This window comes from Mauremys mutica, chromosome 2, assembly GCF_020497125.1.
Source record: "Mauremys mutica isolate MM-2020 ecotype Southern chromosome 2, ASM2049712v1, whole genome shotgun sequence".
In the NCBI taxonomy this organism is placed as follows: domain Eukaryota; kingdom Metazoa; phylum Chordata; order Testudines; family Geoemydidae; genus Mauremys; species Mauremys mutica.
Window position 1 is genome coordinate 211,079,796 of NC_059073.1, and position 15,923 is coordinate 211,095,718.

General features: G+C 45.1%; 1 protein-coding gene and 2 non-coding genes across 3 annotated transcripts; all 3 read left to right on the forward strand.

Annotated features, from left to right (window-relative positions):
- Positions 1 to 3,083: 3,083 nt before the first annotated feature.
- RPSA (ribosomal protein SA) lies at positions 3,084 to 11,407 on the forward strand. Its single transcript, XM_045007857.1, has 7 exons — positions 3,084 to 3,184; positions 5,076 to 5,244; positions 7,075 to 7,193; positions 8,775 to 9,020; positions 9,937 to 10,065; positions 10,284 to 10,467; positions 11,265 to 11,407. The coding sequence occupies exons 1-7, from the start codon at positions 3,110 to 3,112 to the stop codon at positions 11,357 to 11,359; spliced, it is 1,017 nt and encodes a 338-aa protein (XP_044863792.1). The 5' UTR covers positions 3,084 to 3,109; the 3' UTR covers positions 11,360 to 11,407.
- Positions 6,837 to 6,996, forward strand: LOC123365468. Its single transcript, XR_006577602.1, has one exon. It is a non-coding gene; the product is annotated as a small nucleolar RNA SNORA62/SNORA6 family (small nucleolar RNA).
- On the forward strand, positions 9,216 to 9,375 carry LOC123365466. The gene has a single exon (XR_006577600.1). It is a non-coding gene; the product is annotated as a small nucleolar RNA SNORA62/SNORA6 family (small nucleolar RNA).
- Positions 11,408 to 15,923: the final 4,516 nt, after the last annotated feature.

Genomic DNA, 15,923 nt, shown 5'->3' on the forward strand with positions numbered 1-15,923 from the left:
GGTTGGAAGGGACCTCAGGAGACCATCTAGTCCAACCCCCTGCTCAAAGCAGGACCAATCCCCAAATGGTCCCCTCAAGGATTGAATTTACAATCCTGGGTTTAGCAGGCCAATGCTCAAACCACTGCCTTCATAGGAAATCAACTGCAGACCCCCTTTGTCAGGCTTCCTGTGGAAATTAACAATCCCCAGGCCCTTTTCAAAGAGAGTGTGTGAAAGAGTTTGGGGCATTTTTAGACACTGCTCAGGGTCCTGCATAGTCATTCACACCAATGCCAAGGAGGGTGTGGGGGGGGAAATGCTCCCCTTAAGATGGATATTCACTGTGCACAGGTGGAAACGACTACACAAGTGCAAGGCCCCCAGAGTGCTAGGTGAACAAGCCGAACAAAAAAGTCCCTGCCACAAAGAGCGTCCAATCTAGTGCCCCTGAGTTTGAGCACAAGATGCAAGGCAGCACAGGAATCTGGACGTTGAGCTCAGTTTAAAAAAAAAAAGTTCTGGTGCCCCAAGCTGTGTGTAACCTGCTAAGCAGATAACAGCTAACGCATGGGTTTATACCATCACTCCCCTTCTTCAACCCCTCTTACAGAACTGAAGTCTGAAATGTACTGTACAAACCTCAATTCTGGCTCCTTACCCTTTGAAAGCTAATCTAACTTCATGGATTGGAAGCTCCGCAGCTGTTGTTTTTTGTGGGATGTAGAACTGAAGCTCTTTGGGGAAGGAATGATAGTCTGCCATTTCTTTTTGGTGTGCATGTGTGTGTGGAGGGGGCGGTATTAAAATGGAACCTGCGTAAGGTGAAATTGTTTTTTGTAAATCTGATTTTACTACAAATGTTGTATATTTTGTAAGTGGAATTACCAGGAGAAACCTGTAGATCTTAAAAGCATGAACGTGCTACTATGGCATAAGAGTCCGCAGCCTTCTGCTCTTCATGATTCCATTCCCATGTGTACTACACAGAGCCCCACTGATTCTACAGAGTCTGCCTATGTTAGGTCCTTAAAAGTGACTCCAGCCCTACCTAGGGTGACCAGATGTCCTGATTTTATAGGGACAGTCCTGATTTTTGGGTCTTTTATATAGGTTCCTATTACCCCAACCCCCGTCCCAATTTTTCACATTTGCTGTCTGGTTACCCTAGCCCTACCAGCCTGGCTCTGCTAGTGCTGTCACAAAAGGAAGAGATTTTTGCAGGGCTCAGCATCAGCCATGGATCAGAAGGCTCATGGGGTGGAGTCAACAGTTGGGCTCTTATCTGCTACACACAGCTGATGCTTGACGAGGTTCAAAACCCTTGCCTAATGTAGAAATAAACCAGAGGAAAAAGTGGCAGGTCAAGGTAATTCTGAAGCACAAAGTCACCTTCAGGCTATGGAAAGATCATTCTAATGTCCCTGGCCTCAGGCTGTGTGCATCTAAAACCAACACCTGTGATAGAAGGGCTAAGGAGAAGGAAAACGTCTAACTGGCACAGTAAAAGCAAGGCTGTTGCAGGTTTCAACAGTACTCTGTGCTCACTGTGTGAATGATAAAACCATTATTTCTATACTGCCCTAAAGGCTGCTTGTCAGTAAGACAGATCCGGAAGAGTTTACAGAACAGAAAACACAGAATAGGAGTAGGGAAAAAAGGCAGTAACATCTTAAACTCTTCCCCAATTGCTGTAATATATTTTTGCCCATTGTCTCATTGTGTCCTCATTTCTATATATATGGGGGGGTTTAGGTCTTAAGTGCTTCAAATCAGGGCCTTTCCTTTTGTGTATTGTACAATGCCTATATCTGCTTTTATAAATCCCTTAATATCAGAACATTATACTTAATACTGCTGTGAAGATTATGAAAGGATTTGTAAATTACTATGGAATAACCTCTGGTTACACAAAATTATACATCTCTACCCGCATACACACAACAGGTAGTAGGTATTGCACAGAGCTGTGAGGCCACTTGAACTCCAGAGTCTCGGTTTCCCTAGCCAATCCATTAGTTGAACCTGGAGAGTAAACTGTGACACAAAAGCAGGCCTACCATATCCTACAAACAGCAATTTACATATGTAAGAGAGCTGCCACCAGCTAGTAAGACAGTGACTATTATAGATTAAGAATTCTAAGGACAACAGCGAGACATAAAGGACCCATTAAACCCTTTGAGGTAGCAACAGTGGTGGATTAGCCACTGGGCCTTGCACCACCCCCCTCCAGCCCTGCGGCAGCTCCCCATGCGCCCCCCTCCACCCTGAGGTGCCCCCAACCCCACGGCAGCTCCCCCCCTGCCTTGAGGCTCCGCCCTCTCCCCCGGGAGCCATGCAGCACCTCCCCACCCCAGCTCACCTCTGCTCCTTGTCCTCCCGGAGCACACTGCTCTGCTCTAATTCTCCTCCCAGGCTTGTGGCGCCAAACAGCTGATTGGCGCCGCAAGCCTGGGAGGCAAGAGAAGTGGCACAGCGACCACGCGCTCAGAGAGGAACCGCTGTAAAAAAATAATTGGGGGCACTGCTTTTTGGCGCCCCCAAATCTTGGCGCCCTAGGCAACCGCCTAGTTCGCCTTAATGGTAGCACCGGCCTTGGGTGCAGTCGCATCGTGTTTCCAAGCTCTTCTCTGCAACCAGGAGGGCTGGGACCCTTACTCGTATGGGGTGTGAAAGCTGAGGTCGAGGCAGAACAAAGGACCCCAGCAGCTGGGGCTGGAACCCAAACACCAGTGGGTGGGGCCTGGGGATAACATGGTGGGAGCTGCCAGCGGTGGGGGTGTGTGCGGGGCGGGGGGGGGGGGGGTTTACACTGGAGGAGAGACGGCCACGTGTTTGCTCTAGGGCCCCATCCCAGGCCCTGCCTCTCCCCTGCCCCCAGAGCCCTCCTACAGCGTAGCGCCCCCTGCAGGCCTGGCTCCCAGCCCGGGGACCCCCAGCACTCGCGGCTCTGCTGCCACCTGCCGGCTGCTGCCCGGCACAGGCGCTGCGGCAGAGGGCCATTCCCACGTGACTGTTGCTAGGGTCCCGAGCCTTCCTCCCGCCCCTTAGGAACCAGGTGACCTTCAACCCTTTCTCTCACTTCCGCCTACGTCGCTGCCGCTGATTGGCCGACGGGAACATATAAATGAACGTCACTGCGCGCGGCCTCCCTCTTTCTCTCGCTGAGCCTAGCGTGGTCTCCATACGGCGTTGTCACCGGGTGAGTCTTACGCGGGAGCGGCGGGGCGGGAGCCGGCCGGGGGGACCGTCCGCGCGGGGGGTGGGGGTGGGGAAGCTTCTGGGCGGGTTTCGGGACCGGGCGGGGCGGGAGGTTCGTTTAGGGGCCCGTCTCCGGGATCTTCTCCCCCCGCGAGCTCGCACGCGCCGCTTCGGCCAATCCAGGGCCTTCCGCGAGCCCCGCCAAGCGCGCGCGCGGCCCCCCCACCCCCACGCGCTGGCAAGTGGCGCTGTGCGGTTGGGCGTCGCTGCTGCTGTTTCGGGAAGCGGCGGCGGCGGCGGCGGCGTGGTGCGCACAGGCGCTGCGTGCCCCGTGCTGTGCGCGGGTGGGATGGGTGGTGGTGGGGGGGGGCTCGTTTAGGGGTAGCTCAGCTGTACTGCAGGGAACTTAAGCAAAAGCCACACGAGTCACCGATGGCAGAATGGGGAGGTTGCTTTTTTGCATCCTTTTAACTACGGGTTTTCAGTCGCACCTTGCTTAGATTGCACCCCCACCCTAGGGATTGTCATGGACATGCAGGGTTGGAAGGGACCTCGAGAAGTCAAGCCCTGTACTGTGCCAGGACCAAATACATCTAGACCACCAGTGGCTGCTCTTGACAATTTTTCCTAAAATACTTACTTGTGTTTCCTAAAGTTAATTATGTCCATGCATATGTGCAGTTTGTAGTAATTTTTTATGTTGGGGGGTTTTTGCAAACACAATAAAAATAATGTACTATTTCCTTACTGAGCCCAAACAGAATAGAAATACAAATAAAGTGCTTTTCATATTCTTGTCTTTTTTTCTTTTGCTTTTATTGTTGTATGTTTTTAGTAGGGCTGTCAATCAATTTAAAAAAATTAATCACCAATAATTGCACTGTTAATAAGAATACATTTATTTAAATATTTTTGGATGGTTCTATATTTTTAAATATATTGGTTTCAGTTACAACACAGAATACAAAGTGTAGAGTGCTCACTTTATATTTTTGATTACATGTAATTTGCACTCTAAAAATGAGTTTTTTTCGGTTCAGCTCATACAAGTACTGTAGTGCAATCTCTTTATCCTGAAAATTGAACTTAAAATTGTAAAATTATGTACCAAAAACTGCATTCAAAAATAAAAGAATGTAAAAGTTGAGCCTGTGAGTCCACTCAGTCCTACTTCAGCCAATTGCTAAGACAAATGAGCTTGTTTATATTTGGAGGAGGTAATGTTGCCTGCTTCTTAGTTACAATATCACCCCGAAAGTGAGAACAGGTGTTCTCATGGCACAATTGTAGCTGGCATTGCAAGATCGTTACCTGCCAGATGGGGCATATGAATGTTTAGCATTTCATGCTTAGACTACCATTCCAGAGGACATGCTTCCACATTGATGACACTTGTTTTTAAAAAAAAATGCTTTAATTAAATGTGTGACTGAACGACTTCCGAAAGCATGTGCCACAGTTATGTAACAAAAAATCTACATATGTAACTTGTACTTTCATGATAGAATACACTACAGTACTTGTATGAGGTGAATTGAAAGTGTAGTTTTAGTGTAAATATTTGTAAACAATAATATAAACTTTGATTTCAGTTACAACACAGAATACAGTATATGAAAATGTAGAAAAACATCGAAAATGTTTAATACATTTAAATTGGTATTCTATTGTTTAACAGTGCGATTAATTGACAGTCCTACTTTTTAGACTTGTTAGCTGCAAGAAAAGCCCCTGGTGACTGCATGTGAGATACACTGATCCAGACCTCCCTAACATGTTTGTACAACAGTTCTTAAAAACCTCCAGTGACTAGGATTTCCCCGATGTTTTGTTACTTCACACAATTACTTCTGAGTAAGTTTGTGGTAGAGTGAACTGATTTGTTGTTCCAGGTTCCCTGTCGTTACTTTAAAAGGGGAACTTTCACAATGTCCGGAGGTCTCGATGTCCTGCAGATGAAGGAGGAGGATGTCCTCAAATTCCTTGCTGCAGGAACCCACTTGGGAGGCACCAATCTAGACTTTCAGATGGAACAGTATATCTACAAAAGGAAAAGTGATGGTAAGTACTTCGGCAGTGCTTTGGGACTTAAAATGGATATTTAGTAGCAGCAACTGGCAATGATGTTTAACATGGTTACATAAGAGAGACCGTACTGGGTCAGACAAGGTCCATCTAGCCCAGTATCCTGTGTTCTGACAGTGGCCAATGCCAGGTGCTTCAGGGCGAATGAACAGAACAGGTAACCAAGTGATCCATCCCCTGTCACCCATTCACAGCTAAGTGTTTTTCTTGAAAAATGAATTCAGCAGAGCTGGGCTCTATCTTATGCAACATTGAGTACCTAGAGTAGGGGTGAGCAAACTAAGGCCACATCTGGCCTGTCAGATCATTTAATCCATCCCTCAGCTCCTGCCGGAAAGCGGGCTCAGGTTTTGCCCCACTCCATCCAAGGAGTGGGGTTAGAGGCTTGCCCCCACTCCATATGGCTCCTAGGAAGCAGCCAGCATGATCCCCTTCCGCATCCTAGTATGTGGAGGCACGGCCAGGTGGTGCTGTGTGCTGCCCTGTCCGCAGATGCTGCCCCCGCAGCTCCCAGTGGCTGCAGTTCCCAGACAATGGGAGCTGCAGGGGTGGCACCTGCAGACATGGCAGTGTGCAGAACTGCCTGGCTGCGCCTTGGAGCTGGAGGGTGGATATGCTTCTAGGAGCTGCTTGCAGTGAGCGCGTTCCAGAGCCTGCATCTCTGAGCCCTCTCTGCGCTCCAGTGCCCTGCCACAGCCCTTATCCCCTCCCATCCTCGGAACCCCTCAATCCCAGCCTAGAGCCCCCTCTTGTACTCCAAGGTCCTCAGTCACACCCCAGAGCCTGCGTCCCCAATTTCCATACCTGGATGTGGCTCTCGGGCCAAAAAGTTTGCCCACCCCTGAGGTATATTTGAGTGAAAGTTGCACTTTTTTGCAGGTTATCTTAAAACTTGGGTTTGTACCTTTTCTGGTTTGTGGTGCACATAAACTTTCACAAACCTCTATTTCCTGCTTATGGTTTTACCTTAGAAATAGTCTAGTCTAACCTGATAATGCTGGAAGGTCTTAGGTATGTTTAACAAAGGTGTCCTTTAGCCAAAATACTAATTAATGCTGGAGTTAAGTAGATGCTAACAAAAACAGTAACTCCGTATCATGTCCCTTCTAAGTTGTTCAGTTTTCATGTTTTAGGTAGGTATGATGTCAAAATTCCAGGCCTCCACCTATACCTCAAAAAGGGCAAATAAAGACCCAAGTGTAGTTTTTTTCTCTTGCAAATCACAAGCCAATAGAATTTACTAAGTATCTTTTTTCCTTACTGTATTATCTCTTAACACAAGGATGTGCCAAACGTGCAGGAATGGCTTGAGTAAAGCTGGTAAATGGGGAGGAAAGTGTTGTGCAGGATTTTTAATTTTGTAACTGGTTTATGAAAATCAAAACTTTTGAGTTTGTCAATTTTTCCCCCAGCTATAGTGTTGATCCAAAATTGCTTTCTTTGTCAAATTGTTAAATCAATGACAGAACTGAAATTCAGAAAGTTTCTACCGCTCTGGGTTTGAATAACACAATTGTTTTGTGCATATGTGGTGATCCTTTGTTTTATTTTCCTTGTTACAAGTCTTAACTGCACACTGTTAAAGCTCAGAGATTAGGCCAGTTTCTGACCAATGACCTCCTGAGTGTCGGAAGTGTGCTACAGTGAATTGCATGGCAGGATATTCGCTAACACCAGGAGAGGTGTTCCCTCTGTGACTGGGGTTTGATAGTAATCGCTGCCACATGCCAATCTAGTTGCACAAAAGTGCAGCTCCAGTGAGAGCTTATACTTGTTGGTTATTGAGGATGCTGATGTTAACGTTAGGTATTTACATCATCAATCTGAAGAGGACTTGGGAGAAGCTTCTATTGGCAGCCCGTGCCATCGTTGCCATTGAAAACCCAGCTGATGTGAGCGTCATCTCTTCCAGGAATACTGGACAGGTATGGACCTTTATTCATGGGGCGCAAGGCCTGCTTTTGTAGAGTTGTGCTCACTGAGCATATGTTGCATGCAGGGCTGTGAGGCTAGATAAATGGAAGCAGGCAACCCGAAATCTAATGCTTATTTTGGACATAGACTCGTTGCATTTGGGGTTTGGGAAGAATGTGTGTGTCCATTTTCAGCAAATTTCACATATACACAGAAGCTTCGGATCTGTATGTTCTGCAGACACAAGTTGAATAGTTCGTAGTGTGCTGTTCTGTTCCTTTAGAGCAAGTGTCTTGGATGTGAGGGCTAGGTGATGGTAATGACAGATTAGTGACTAAATCAGTTGTTTTAGATGGGTTCTAATGCATTCTAATTATGCACATTTCTTTCTTCACTTCTTGTAATCTTGGGGGGAAAACCTGCTCCTGCATTATACATCCCTTTTGGAGGCCTGGTATTGCAGCTGTTACTTTTCCCAAGTCTCTTGGGAATCAGTCAACATTGCACCTTGGTAGGGGTTGTTGCTGAATGAGATGGTGTCTCTGGGTTTCCTGCATTGCAGTGCTTTCACATTCCATTTTAATGATAAACTCTTTAAGACCTATTTTCATTCTCCAAATTGAGAGATGCTGCCATAAAAGCAGTTATGATGCAGCAGGGAATTTACCCTTCAAATTAAGTCCAGCCTAGCCACTGTTAGCTTTTGCCTCTGTACTGGTAGAGATGGGCAAAAGAGTGGGTTCAAATTCATAGTGTCATGATAGGTAGGTCTTGTATAGGTCTAAGATGTAAGCAGAAGACCTTCAGGTTGTGAATGGATTTTGTTGTATACTTCAACTGTTAAAACTTGGAGCTGACTTAATTTCTTGCCAATGACCTCCCAAGTGCCAAAAGTGTGCTACAGTGGAGCAGCATGGCAGGATGTTTGCTAAAACTCCGTGACTGGAGTTTGATGGCAATCACTGCCACATGCCACCCTAATTGAGAAATCTGATGGGTTTAAAGAATTTTTCAATAAATTAGATTTGGTGGGATATTACTGAGACATTGACGCAGGTAAATTTAACTGTTTTTTCACCTGTGATTAAAGTTTTGCTGCAGCCAGATATGGGAAGTTGAAATACTGTATAGAAATTTGGGGAGAAATATTTTGCTCTTTCTTCCATTTCCTTACACCCTCACCCTGTATTTGTTACAAGAGGATCAGCGTAAATACAGAAGCTAGGTAAATAGTAAAGCTAGATTATTAGCAACATTTAAGAGTAGAGTTAAGACCTCTGAGGAGTTGCATATGGTTAAGATTAGGAAGTAGTCCCATGTTTCCACAGTCCTGGGCTGGCTGCTTATTTCACTGACAGATGGGGCTTTACTCCATTTCAGTCTTGCAGAGCTGGAAATAATTGTGAATGTGACTACAATTCCATTCTGTTTCATGCCAGAGCTGAATTGTCGGAGTTCAGTCAGACAATAGAAATTGAAATAGAAAGAAGGTCATTCAAAAATACATATCCTCTTTGGTTGCCACAGTACCATGATAGAGAGATTGTTGATCCAGCTGTATAATCCTGGTTTTGTTTTTACTCCCCTGATAGCGTGCTGTTCTGAAGTTTGCTGCTGCCACTGGCTCTACACCAATTGCTGGACGTTTCACCCCTGGTACCTTCACAAATCAGATCCAGGCTGCCTTCCGTGAGCCGCGCCTTTTGGTGGTTACAGATCCCCGGGCTGATCATCAGCCATTGACTGAGGCATCTTACGTTAACATCCCAACCATTGCGCTGTGCAACACAGACTCCCCGCTGCGCTATGTGGATATTGCTATCCCATGCAATAATAAGGTAGTTGCTCTAGTATTCAGTGCTTCTCCCTTTGGCACTCACTCTAGATCCATGGTATGGAAACCTTAGTATGCACTCTTTCAAAACCCTTTCTGCAGAGAAGGGCTAGAAAGTATTGGCTATCTAATTTGGTAAGAACCAGTTAAAGCCTTTTGCATGGTGTGGGAGGGAGAGATGGTGTGAAGGAGGGATTGAACTGCACATTGTTAGAGCTTGGAGCTGAGGTCAGTTTCTGGCCAATGAACTCTCAAGTGTAGGACATGTGCTACAGTAACCATGGCAGGATTTTTCGCTAACGCCACAAGGGCCTTTGTGGTCCAATGAGTGGAGTTTGATAGTGATTCTTGCGACATTTCTTAAACGTGAGAGATAAAAGTAAAGCACCAAGATGAGTCTTCCAGCTGATGAAATTGCTCTGGAATACATCTGTGCGTCTCTGGAACTACCTCAATGGTGAGGCTTATGGGGGCAGGAGCCTAGGATGTTGATTAGACCCTTACTCTGAAATTTGTTCATACCTAAGTCAAAACTTGAACATATTCAGAATATGCTGTAAATTTTGTCTATTTGGTCAGTTTTTCCTAGCTATGTAAGTTCAGTTACCCCATAAACATACTACTCATATCTGTATTCTTAAAGTCTTGATGCTTATGGGGTGCCTATGAGGTATTTTCACCGTTGATCTGAAAAGTGAGCAGTGCCCGAAAGGAGTTGCCTTGATCTTTCAAGGACCCTCAGGAAGGGTTTGAGGGAAAAATAAGCATTACTCAGTTACAAGAGCTTGTGCTTTTAAGAGGTTTGGACTTGGTGTGTACATTTTGTGCTCTTCTTTTATAGATTTCAGCTATGGCATATATCCTTCTTTTTTTTAAGGACTGGTTTTGAACCAAAGGTTAGACACCAGTTTGTGTTTCAGGGGGCCCATTCAGTGGGTCTGATGTGGTGGATGCTCGCCCGTGAGGTCCTGCGTATGCGTGGTACCATCTCCCGTGAACACCCATGGGAGGTCATGCCTGACCTCTACTTCTACAGAGATCCTGAGGAGGTAAAAACTTCTGGATTGAGTTGGGAGTGTGCATGTAGGGGAGGGTATGGAAACAACCTTGCTGGTCACTTGAGGGAAGTTTCATCTGTAATACAATCACTAAAATAGTTAGAACCTCACTTTAACCTCAATTTTAAATGGTCTTCAAGCAGTGCAAGTTAGCTAATATAGGAGTGTACTCCCTCCTGCTGAGATTCTCACAATCTTGTGTCTGGTAGATTGAAAAGGAAGAGCAGGCTGCAGCTGAGAAGGCAGTTACCAAGGAGGAGTTCCAGGGTGAATGGACAGCCCCAGCACCTGAATTCACCGCTGCTGCTGCTGCTCCTGCTCCTCAGCCTGAGGTTGCAGATTGGTCTGAGGGGGTGCAGGTACCATCTGTGCCAATCCAACCATTCCCAACTGGTGAGTTTTTGAGACGTGTGCTGATGGCAGATATAGAAGTTCTTATGTGGGGGATTTTTTTAAAGAGCTGACTTGGTGATAGTCAACTATATGAAACTTTGGAGATGCACATAGAGCTCTGACTAGCTTTCATGTGCATTGAGTGAATTTCCTCAGATTTTCATTAGTTTAGAGTGCAGTTCCATAGTATTTGCCAAACATTTCCTGCAGATGTCCTCTGGTTAGCATGGCTGAGTATTGGGAAGTATTTTTTATCTATTCATCTGGTAAATTTGTATAGATTACCCTGTCTTTGGAGCCTAAGGGTATGTCTACACTGCACAGTTGTCGCTGAAATTTTTCTTTCGTGGGTGCTTAAAAAAGCCCCCCACAAAAGACAAAAGTTTTGCCAATGCAAGCGACAGTGTGAACACAGCTTTGTCAGCAAGAGCGCTCTCCTGCTGACAGCTTATGCTGCTCATGGGGCTGGAAGTATTTTGTTGGCAAAAGTGCTGACAAAATACTGCAAAAGAGCATTCACACACACTGACTCTTAGCAACAGGCTGTGTAGACACAGCCTTGTCACTAAAAGCTGCATAGTGTAGACAAGCCCTTATTTAACCTTTAGATCGGTACTTCTTAGTGGTCACAAATTGTTTCCCAATGGGATACATGAACAGTAAACCACACTTGTTTCCATAAGTGTTCTTGCCTATTCAAATGCATGATTAGATATGCATGTGAAACTAGTTAATAGATGCACAGGATGTGAGTACAATTGCTGTAGAAGTTCCTGATAGTCACTTTATTATTTCAGAGGATTGGAGTGCCCAGCCTGCTACTGAAGACTGGTCTGCAGCTCCCACAGCACAGGCCACTGAGTGGGTTGGGACTGCCACTGAATGGTCTTAACTTCAATACAAGTACAGTGAAAGAAGTAAATAAAAGATCTGTTTCTTACACCTTGCATTTCTGGTCCTCCTTTCTGGTGTATTGTTTTTCTGAAATCTCAATTTACTCTCCAGTTAGTTTCTTTAGACATAAGCAAACTTGATGTGGGCACTTGCCAAGATTTGGGATGCCCAAGATGTAACCTATAATTTTCACTTTGTAAAGTCTTATTTGTGCTTTTCAGAAACAAATCTTCATAGAGCTTGTTCTGATCAGAAAAGTATTAGTGCATGGGGAATGTTGTATATAACTGGCTCAAATAGCTACTCCCTTGACATGTAAGAGGATGGGGTCTTCTACACCTAGATCACCTGTTTTACGGTGGGACTGAAGACTTTCTATAGTTAGTGATGGGCATTTTGGACTGTTGATACCATAGGTTTAAAACATACTGTTGGAAAGGTGCCCAGACATTATGGAGATGTTTCAGACACTAAGTCCACTTTAAAAGGCAGCAATTGAGATTTTCCACTTGAGGAATCATCCTCTCATGAATTATTTTGTATACATCTAGGGTAACTTCCTATGAAAACTTCACTGCCTTACAGGGAATACTTAATGCAAATTGACTATTATAAAATGCATATTTAGTGTTTCTATCCCATGAGCAATCTTCATCTTCAGTTTGGGAATGTGTATGTGGACTTACAGCATGACCCACAGAACTGCTTCAGGCCTGATCTGCCATCTGCAGAGTTTTGCCAAGAGCACCATAGGAGCCACTCAAGGGAAAGCCAGGGAGTATAAAATCTTAAGGCCTGAAGCGCTCCCAGATCCTTCACGGTAAGAGAAGCCAGACCATGAGAAGATCCCTTCTCCCCAAAGAGGAAGAGGGACAGAAGAACTCCATAGAAAGCAGCTGCCCCCAATTCACTCCAAGGGTGATATTAAGGGTCTTTAGACCTTCCAAGACAACAGTTTGGGGAAGAGTAAAGACTTGCTGGAGGTCTTAAGTGAGGGGCTTGGAAGCAACTGTCAGCTCAAGTGTCCCTTTCTGATCTCTCTCTAGATCACCATGAAGCAGAGACCCACAGTACAGGGAGTCTCATAACCAGTAGCTTGTTATACATAGGCAAAAAATGCAGCTGTGGAAGGAAATAAAGAAGTCAGAATACTTCAGAAAGACAAAGGGGGAAGTTCAATCATGTTAATTGGCTTTGGTTCCATTACAGGTAACTGGCTATGATAAAATACTAGCCAACAAGTGCATGTATGTTTGGGCACTGATTTGATTTTTCCTTTAGGCTAGTGTAAGTGACTAATGGATCTGTAAAACAAGCAATATAGAGAAGCAATTTCCTGCAAGTTGAAAAATTTCAAGAGGAAATTTACAGGGCTGGTGAGTCGTGAGTTAATAGTGGAAGTAAACCAGGTTGATAAGGAGTAAAGACAGAAGTTCACTGGCTGTCAGTACTAAAAGCCTATTCACATTTAACTGGCCATAGCATCTAAACTCCGTAGCTGGTAGGATGGGGACTGTTGAATCCCAGACAGATGGAAAACTGAAGTGATAAATGCACACTGGCTTATTTTTCTATCTCCCATCATACAGGTGTAGCTCCTTAATCACAAATAATGGATGATAGCAGTAAAGGGGCTATATCCATGCATGTTGCACAAACTACCACCTCAGACCACTTCCTGAATGCATCCATGAATCTCATCAATTGCATATTAAAATTGTGCTGGGAGTTAGATATTTAAAGCCTGATGCTGAGGAGAACTGAAAATGGTATCTAAACACACAAACTGGGAAGAGCTTGTGCCCCTTTGTTATACATCTACATGCCCAACAGAGAGAAATGTTCCTGAAACAAGTGCAGGTTTTAACTTAAGTAGCATTCAGTTTTCTCACATTTTAGCATTATTCAAATTGCTTGTTTCCCACCATCTCAGATATTTGTGTGGGCATTGATCCAAGCTGGGTGTTGTATCTTAAGCCTAATGTTGTTGGGGAGGGGTGGTGGTGGGAATGGGTATGGAAGGATGGTTTGAGTGAATCTGAAAGGGCTGAAGATCAACTTTGAAGCAGGTGACCCTACTAGCTGTTTAATTTCACATATAATCATTTTATAAGACAAAAGGACTAGCAAGAGTACAGACAAGTCTGCATAGTTCTTGTCTAGTGGATGTAAAGCTGTCTATATGGAGCTGTGCTGCTGCTGCTGCTTTTAGGTGTTCCGATAAACCAATGTGTCTTTGATGTTTAGAATGGATTATGCCCTAGAGCAGTTGTCCCCAACGCAGTGCCCATGGGCACCATAGCGCCCGCCAGGGCATTTATGTACACCTGCCTAGTGCCCAGCAAAGGGGAGAAGCCGCAGCCCTGCGCCTGCTGGGGACGGAACTCCGGGGCTGCGGGCACAGTGTTCTCTGTGTGTGGCAGGCACCGGGCCGTGCCTGCCTGGGACAGAACTCCAGGGCTGCAGGTTGTGGGCGCCGGTGTTCTGTCCTTGGCAGGCGCAGGGCTGCAGCTTCTCTCCAGCTTCTCCGGGGCTGTAGGCTGTGGGTGCTGGTGTTCTGTCCCCAGCAGGTGCTGGGCCGTTGCTTCTCTCGGGCTTCGACGCTGGAGAGAAGCCGTGGCCCCACCCCTGCCAGGGAATCAAGCCAAGCACCAGTGTTATCAACAATGTTCAAGGTTTGAAGCCCTCCAGGAAGCTTTTGTTTTGCAGTCCTCAACAATATAGCGTGGTTTGTGGCTCCCAACATTGACATGGTGGGCTGTCTCTAAAATGCCACCACAATTCTGCTACAGCACAATGTCTGGGATGAAACCAGTTCAGAAGGCTCCATTGCCTTTCCAAAAAATCAAACGGGAGCGGACATTGAGAATGTCTCATTCTCTGTGGACCATGAAGCTTATCACATGTTATCTAGTGTAAATCCCTCACCTGGTAGCTTTGATAATGTTGGGATGTAACACTTAAAACTACCTCATCTTTATATTAACTGCCATTGAAGTTTTACATATACACAGTTGCACTTTTAAAAACCAACTGATTGTAGGGGGAAGATGCGTGTTCAAATCTTTGCAGCTTGGGAGGGTTTTTGATCCCATCAGCTAGATTAAGGCTCCACTACTTCTGCTTCAGAGGCCCTCTATTGTAGGAAAATTATTACATATAAAGTAGCACTACATTAAAATGAAAAGGAAATGTGCATTTAAACAGGTGTAATAGAATCCCTACCACTATTCACTCAAAGAAATTCAAGGTCTTTGAAACAAGATGGTTCTACTAAAACTTTTTAAAATTAAAGTTGAGAGCAAAATATTCAAAGAGGGAGAACACTATATATTAATATACAATGTATAAAACTGAAATGTTCATATTCATTTTTAAAACAATTTTGAATGTTTTTCATTTTTTAGTGTGATATGAATGTGCTATATAAGTAAAGATACCTTTATTCTCTACTAATTAGAAAATCAAATATTGTAAATAAAAATAACACTAAGGCTATGGGAACTCATCTGATCCAGTAAATATCTTCTCCATGAGTGCATCCTTTTATTTTTTGAAAAATAAATATATCCATGTCAGATTTAAATATTGCTGGTCATTTTATACTGTTGTAAATGGTGGACCATGTATGTTGCTCTAGGTTTATCTTGAAGTGAAACACACTATTGTACTTGTGAGACTTAAACATGACATTGCATTTTCTATACTCCAGCATATACAGCTCAAGTTATTTATAGAGCTTTTACTTAAATTACATGAGTCAGTTGGAGTTAGAGATTTGATTGGAGAATGCAGTTGTGCCTGTGGCCTACCTACAGTTGGGGAACCCCAGAGCTGGATTATTTTCCCTGATTAGTTATTTCCCTGCCCACGGGGTGGTGCTGTTGCACCTAGTCTGCGTAGGAGTCCAGCAGCACAACACTGTGAAAAAACAAGTGCTTGACAAAGCAGTACCTTGGGGGGAAGAGACTGATTCCACTGGTTCAGTCAGTGGCAGATTTAGAGTTTGCGCAGTTTCGTTTTCCACCCTGCGCACCCTTGGGACCCAGCCAAGAAAAAGAACACTAATCTCCCCCCTCCTGCCCCCATTTTTCATTTTTTCCCCTTCTTTCTTCTAAAAGTAATAGGAAGCAAATGAAAATAAAGTGAGGTACTTTGCTTGGGATAGGGCAGTGGTCCCCAACCTTTTCATCTTGCAAAGAACCGTGGCAGCGATCGAGCATCCGCCAAAATGCTGCTGAATTTGGCAGCATTTTGGCAGCGATGCCTCTCGGTGACGTCGTTTGCCGCTGACAAGCGATGTCAGCGAGAGGTGTTGCCGCTGAAATTCATCAGCATTCCGGCAGACGCTCGATTGCCAGCCAGGACGCAGGTGCATTTAGATGCCCCGGGGGTGTCATGGTGCCTGCAGGCACCACATTGGGGACCCCTGGGTTAGGGGGTGCAGGCTCTGGGAGGAAGTTTGCAGTTCCTGGCCAATGGCAGCTGCAGAGTCAGTGCTTGGGTCAGGGGCAACATGTGGAGACATCCCCCCCCCCTAAGGGTGGCATGGTCAGGGTCAG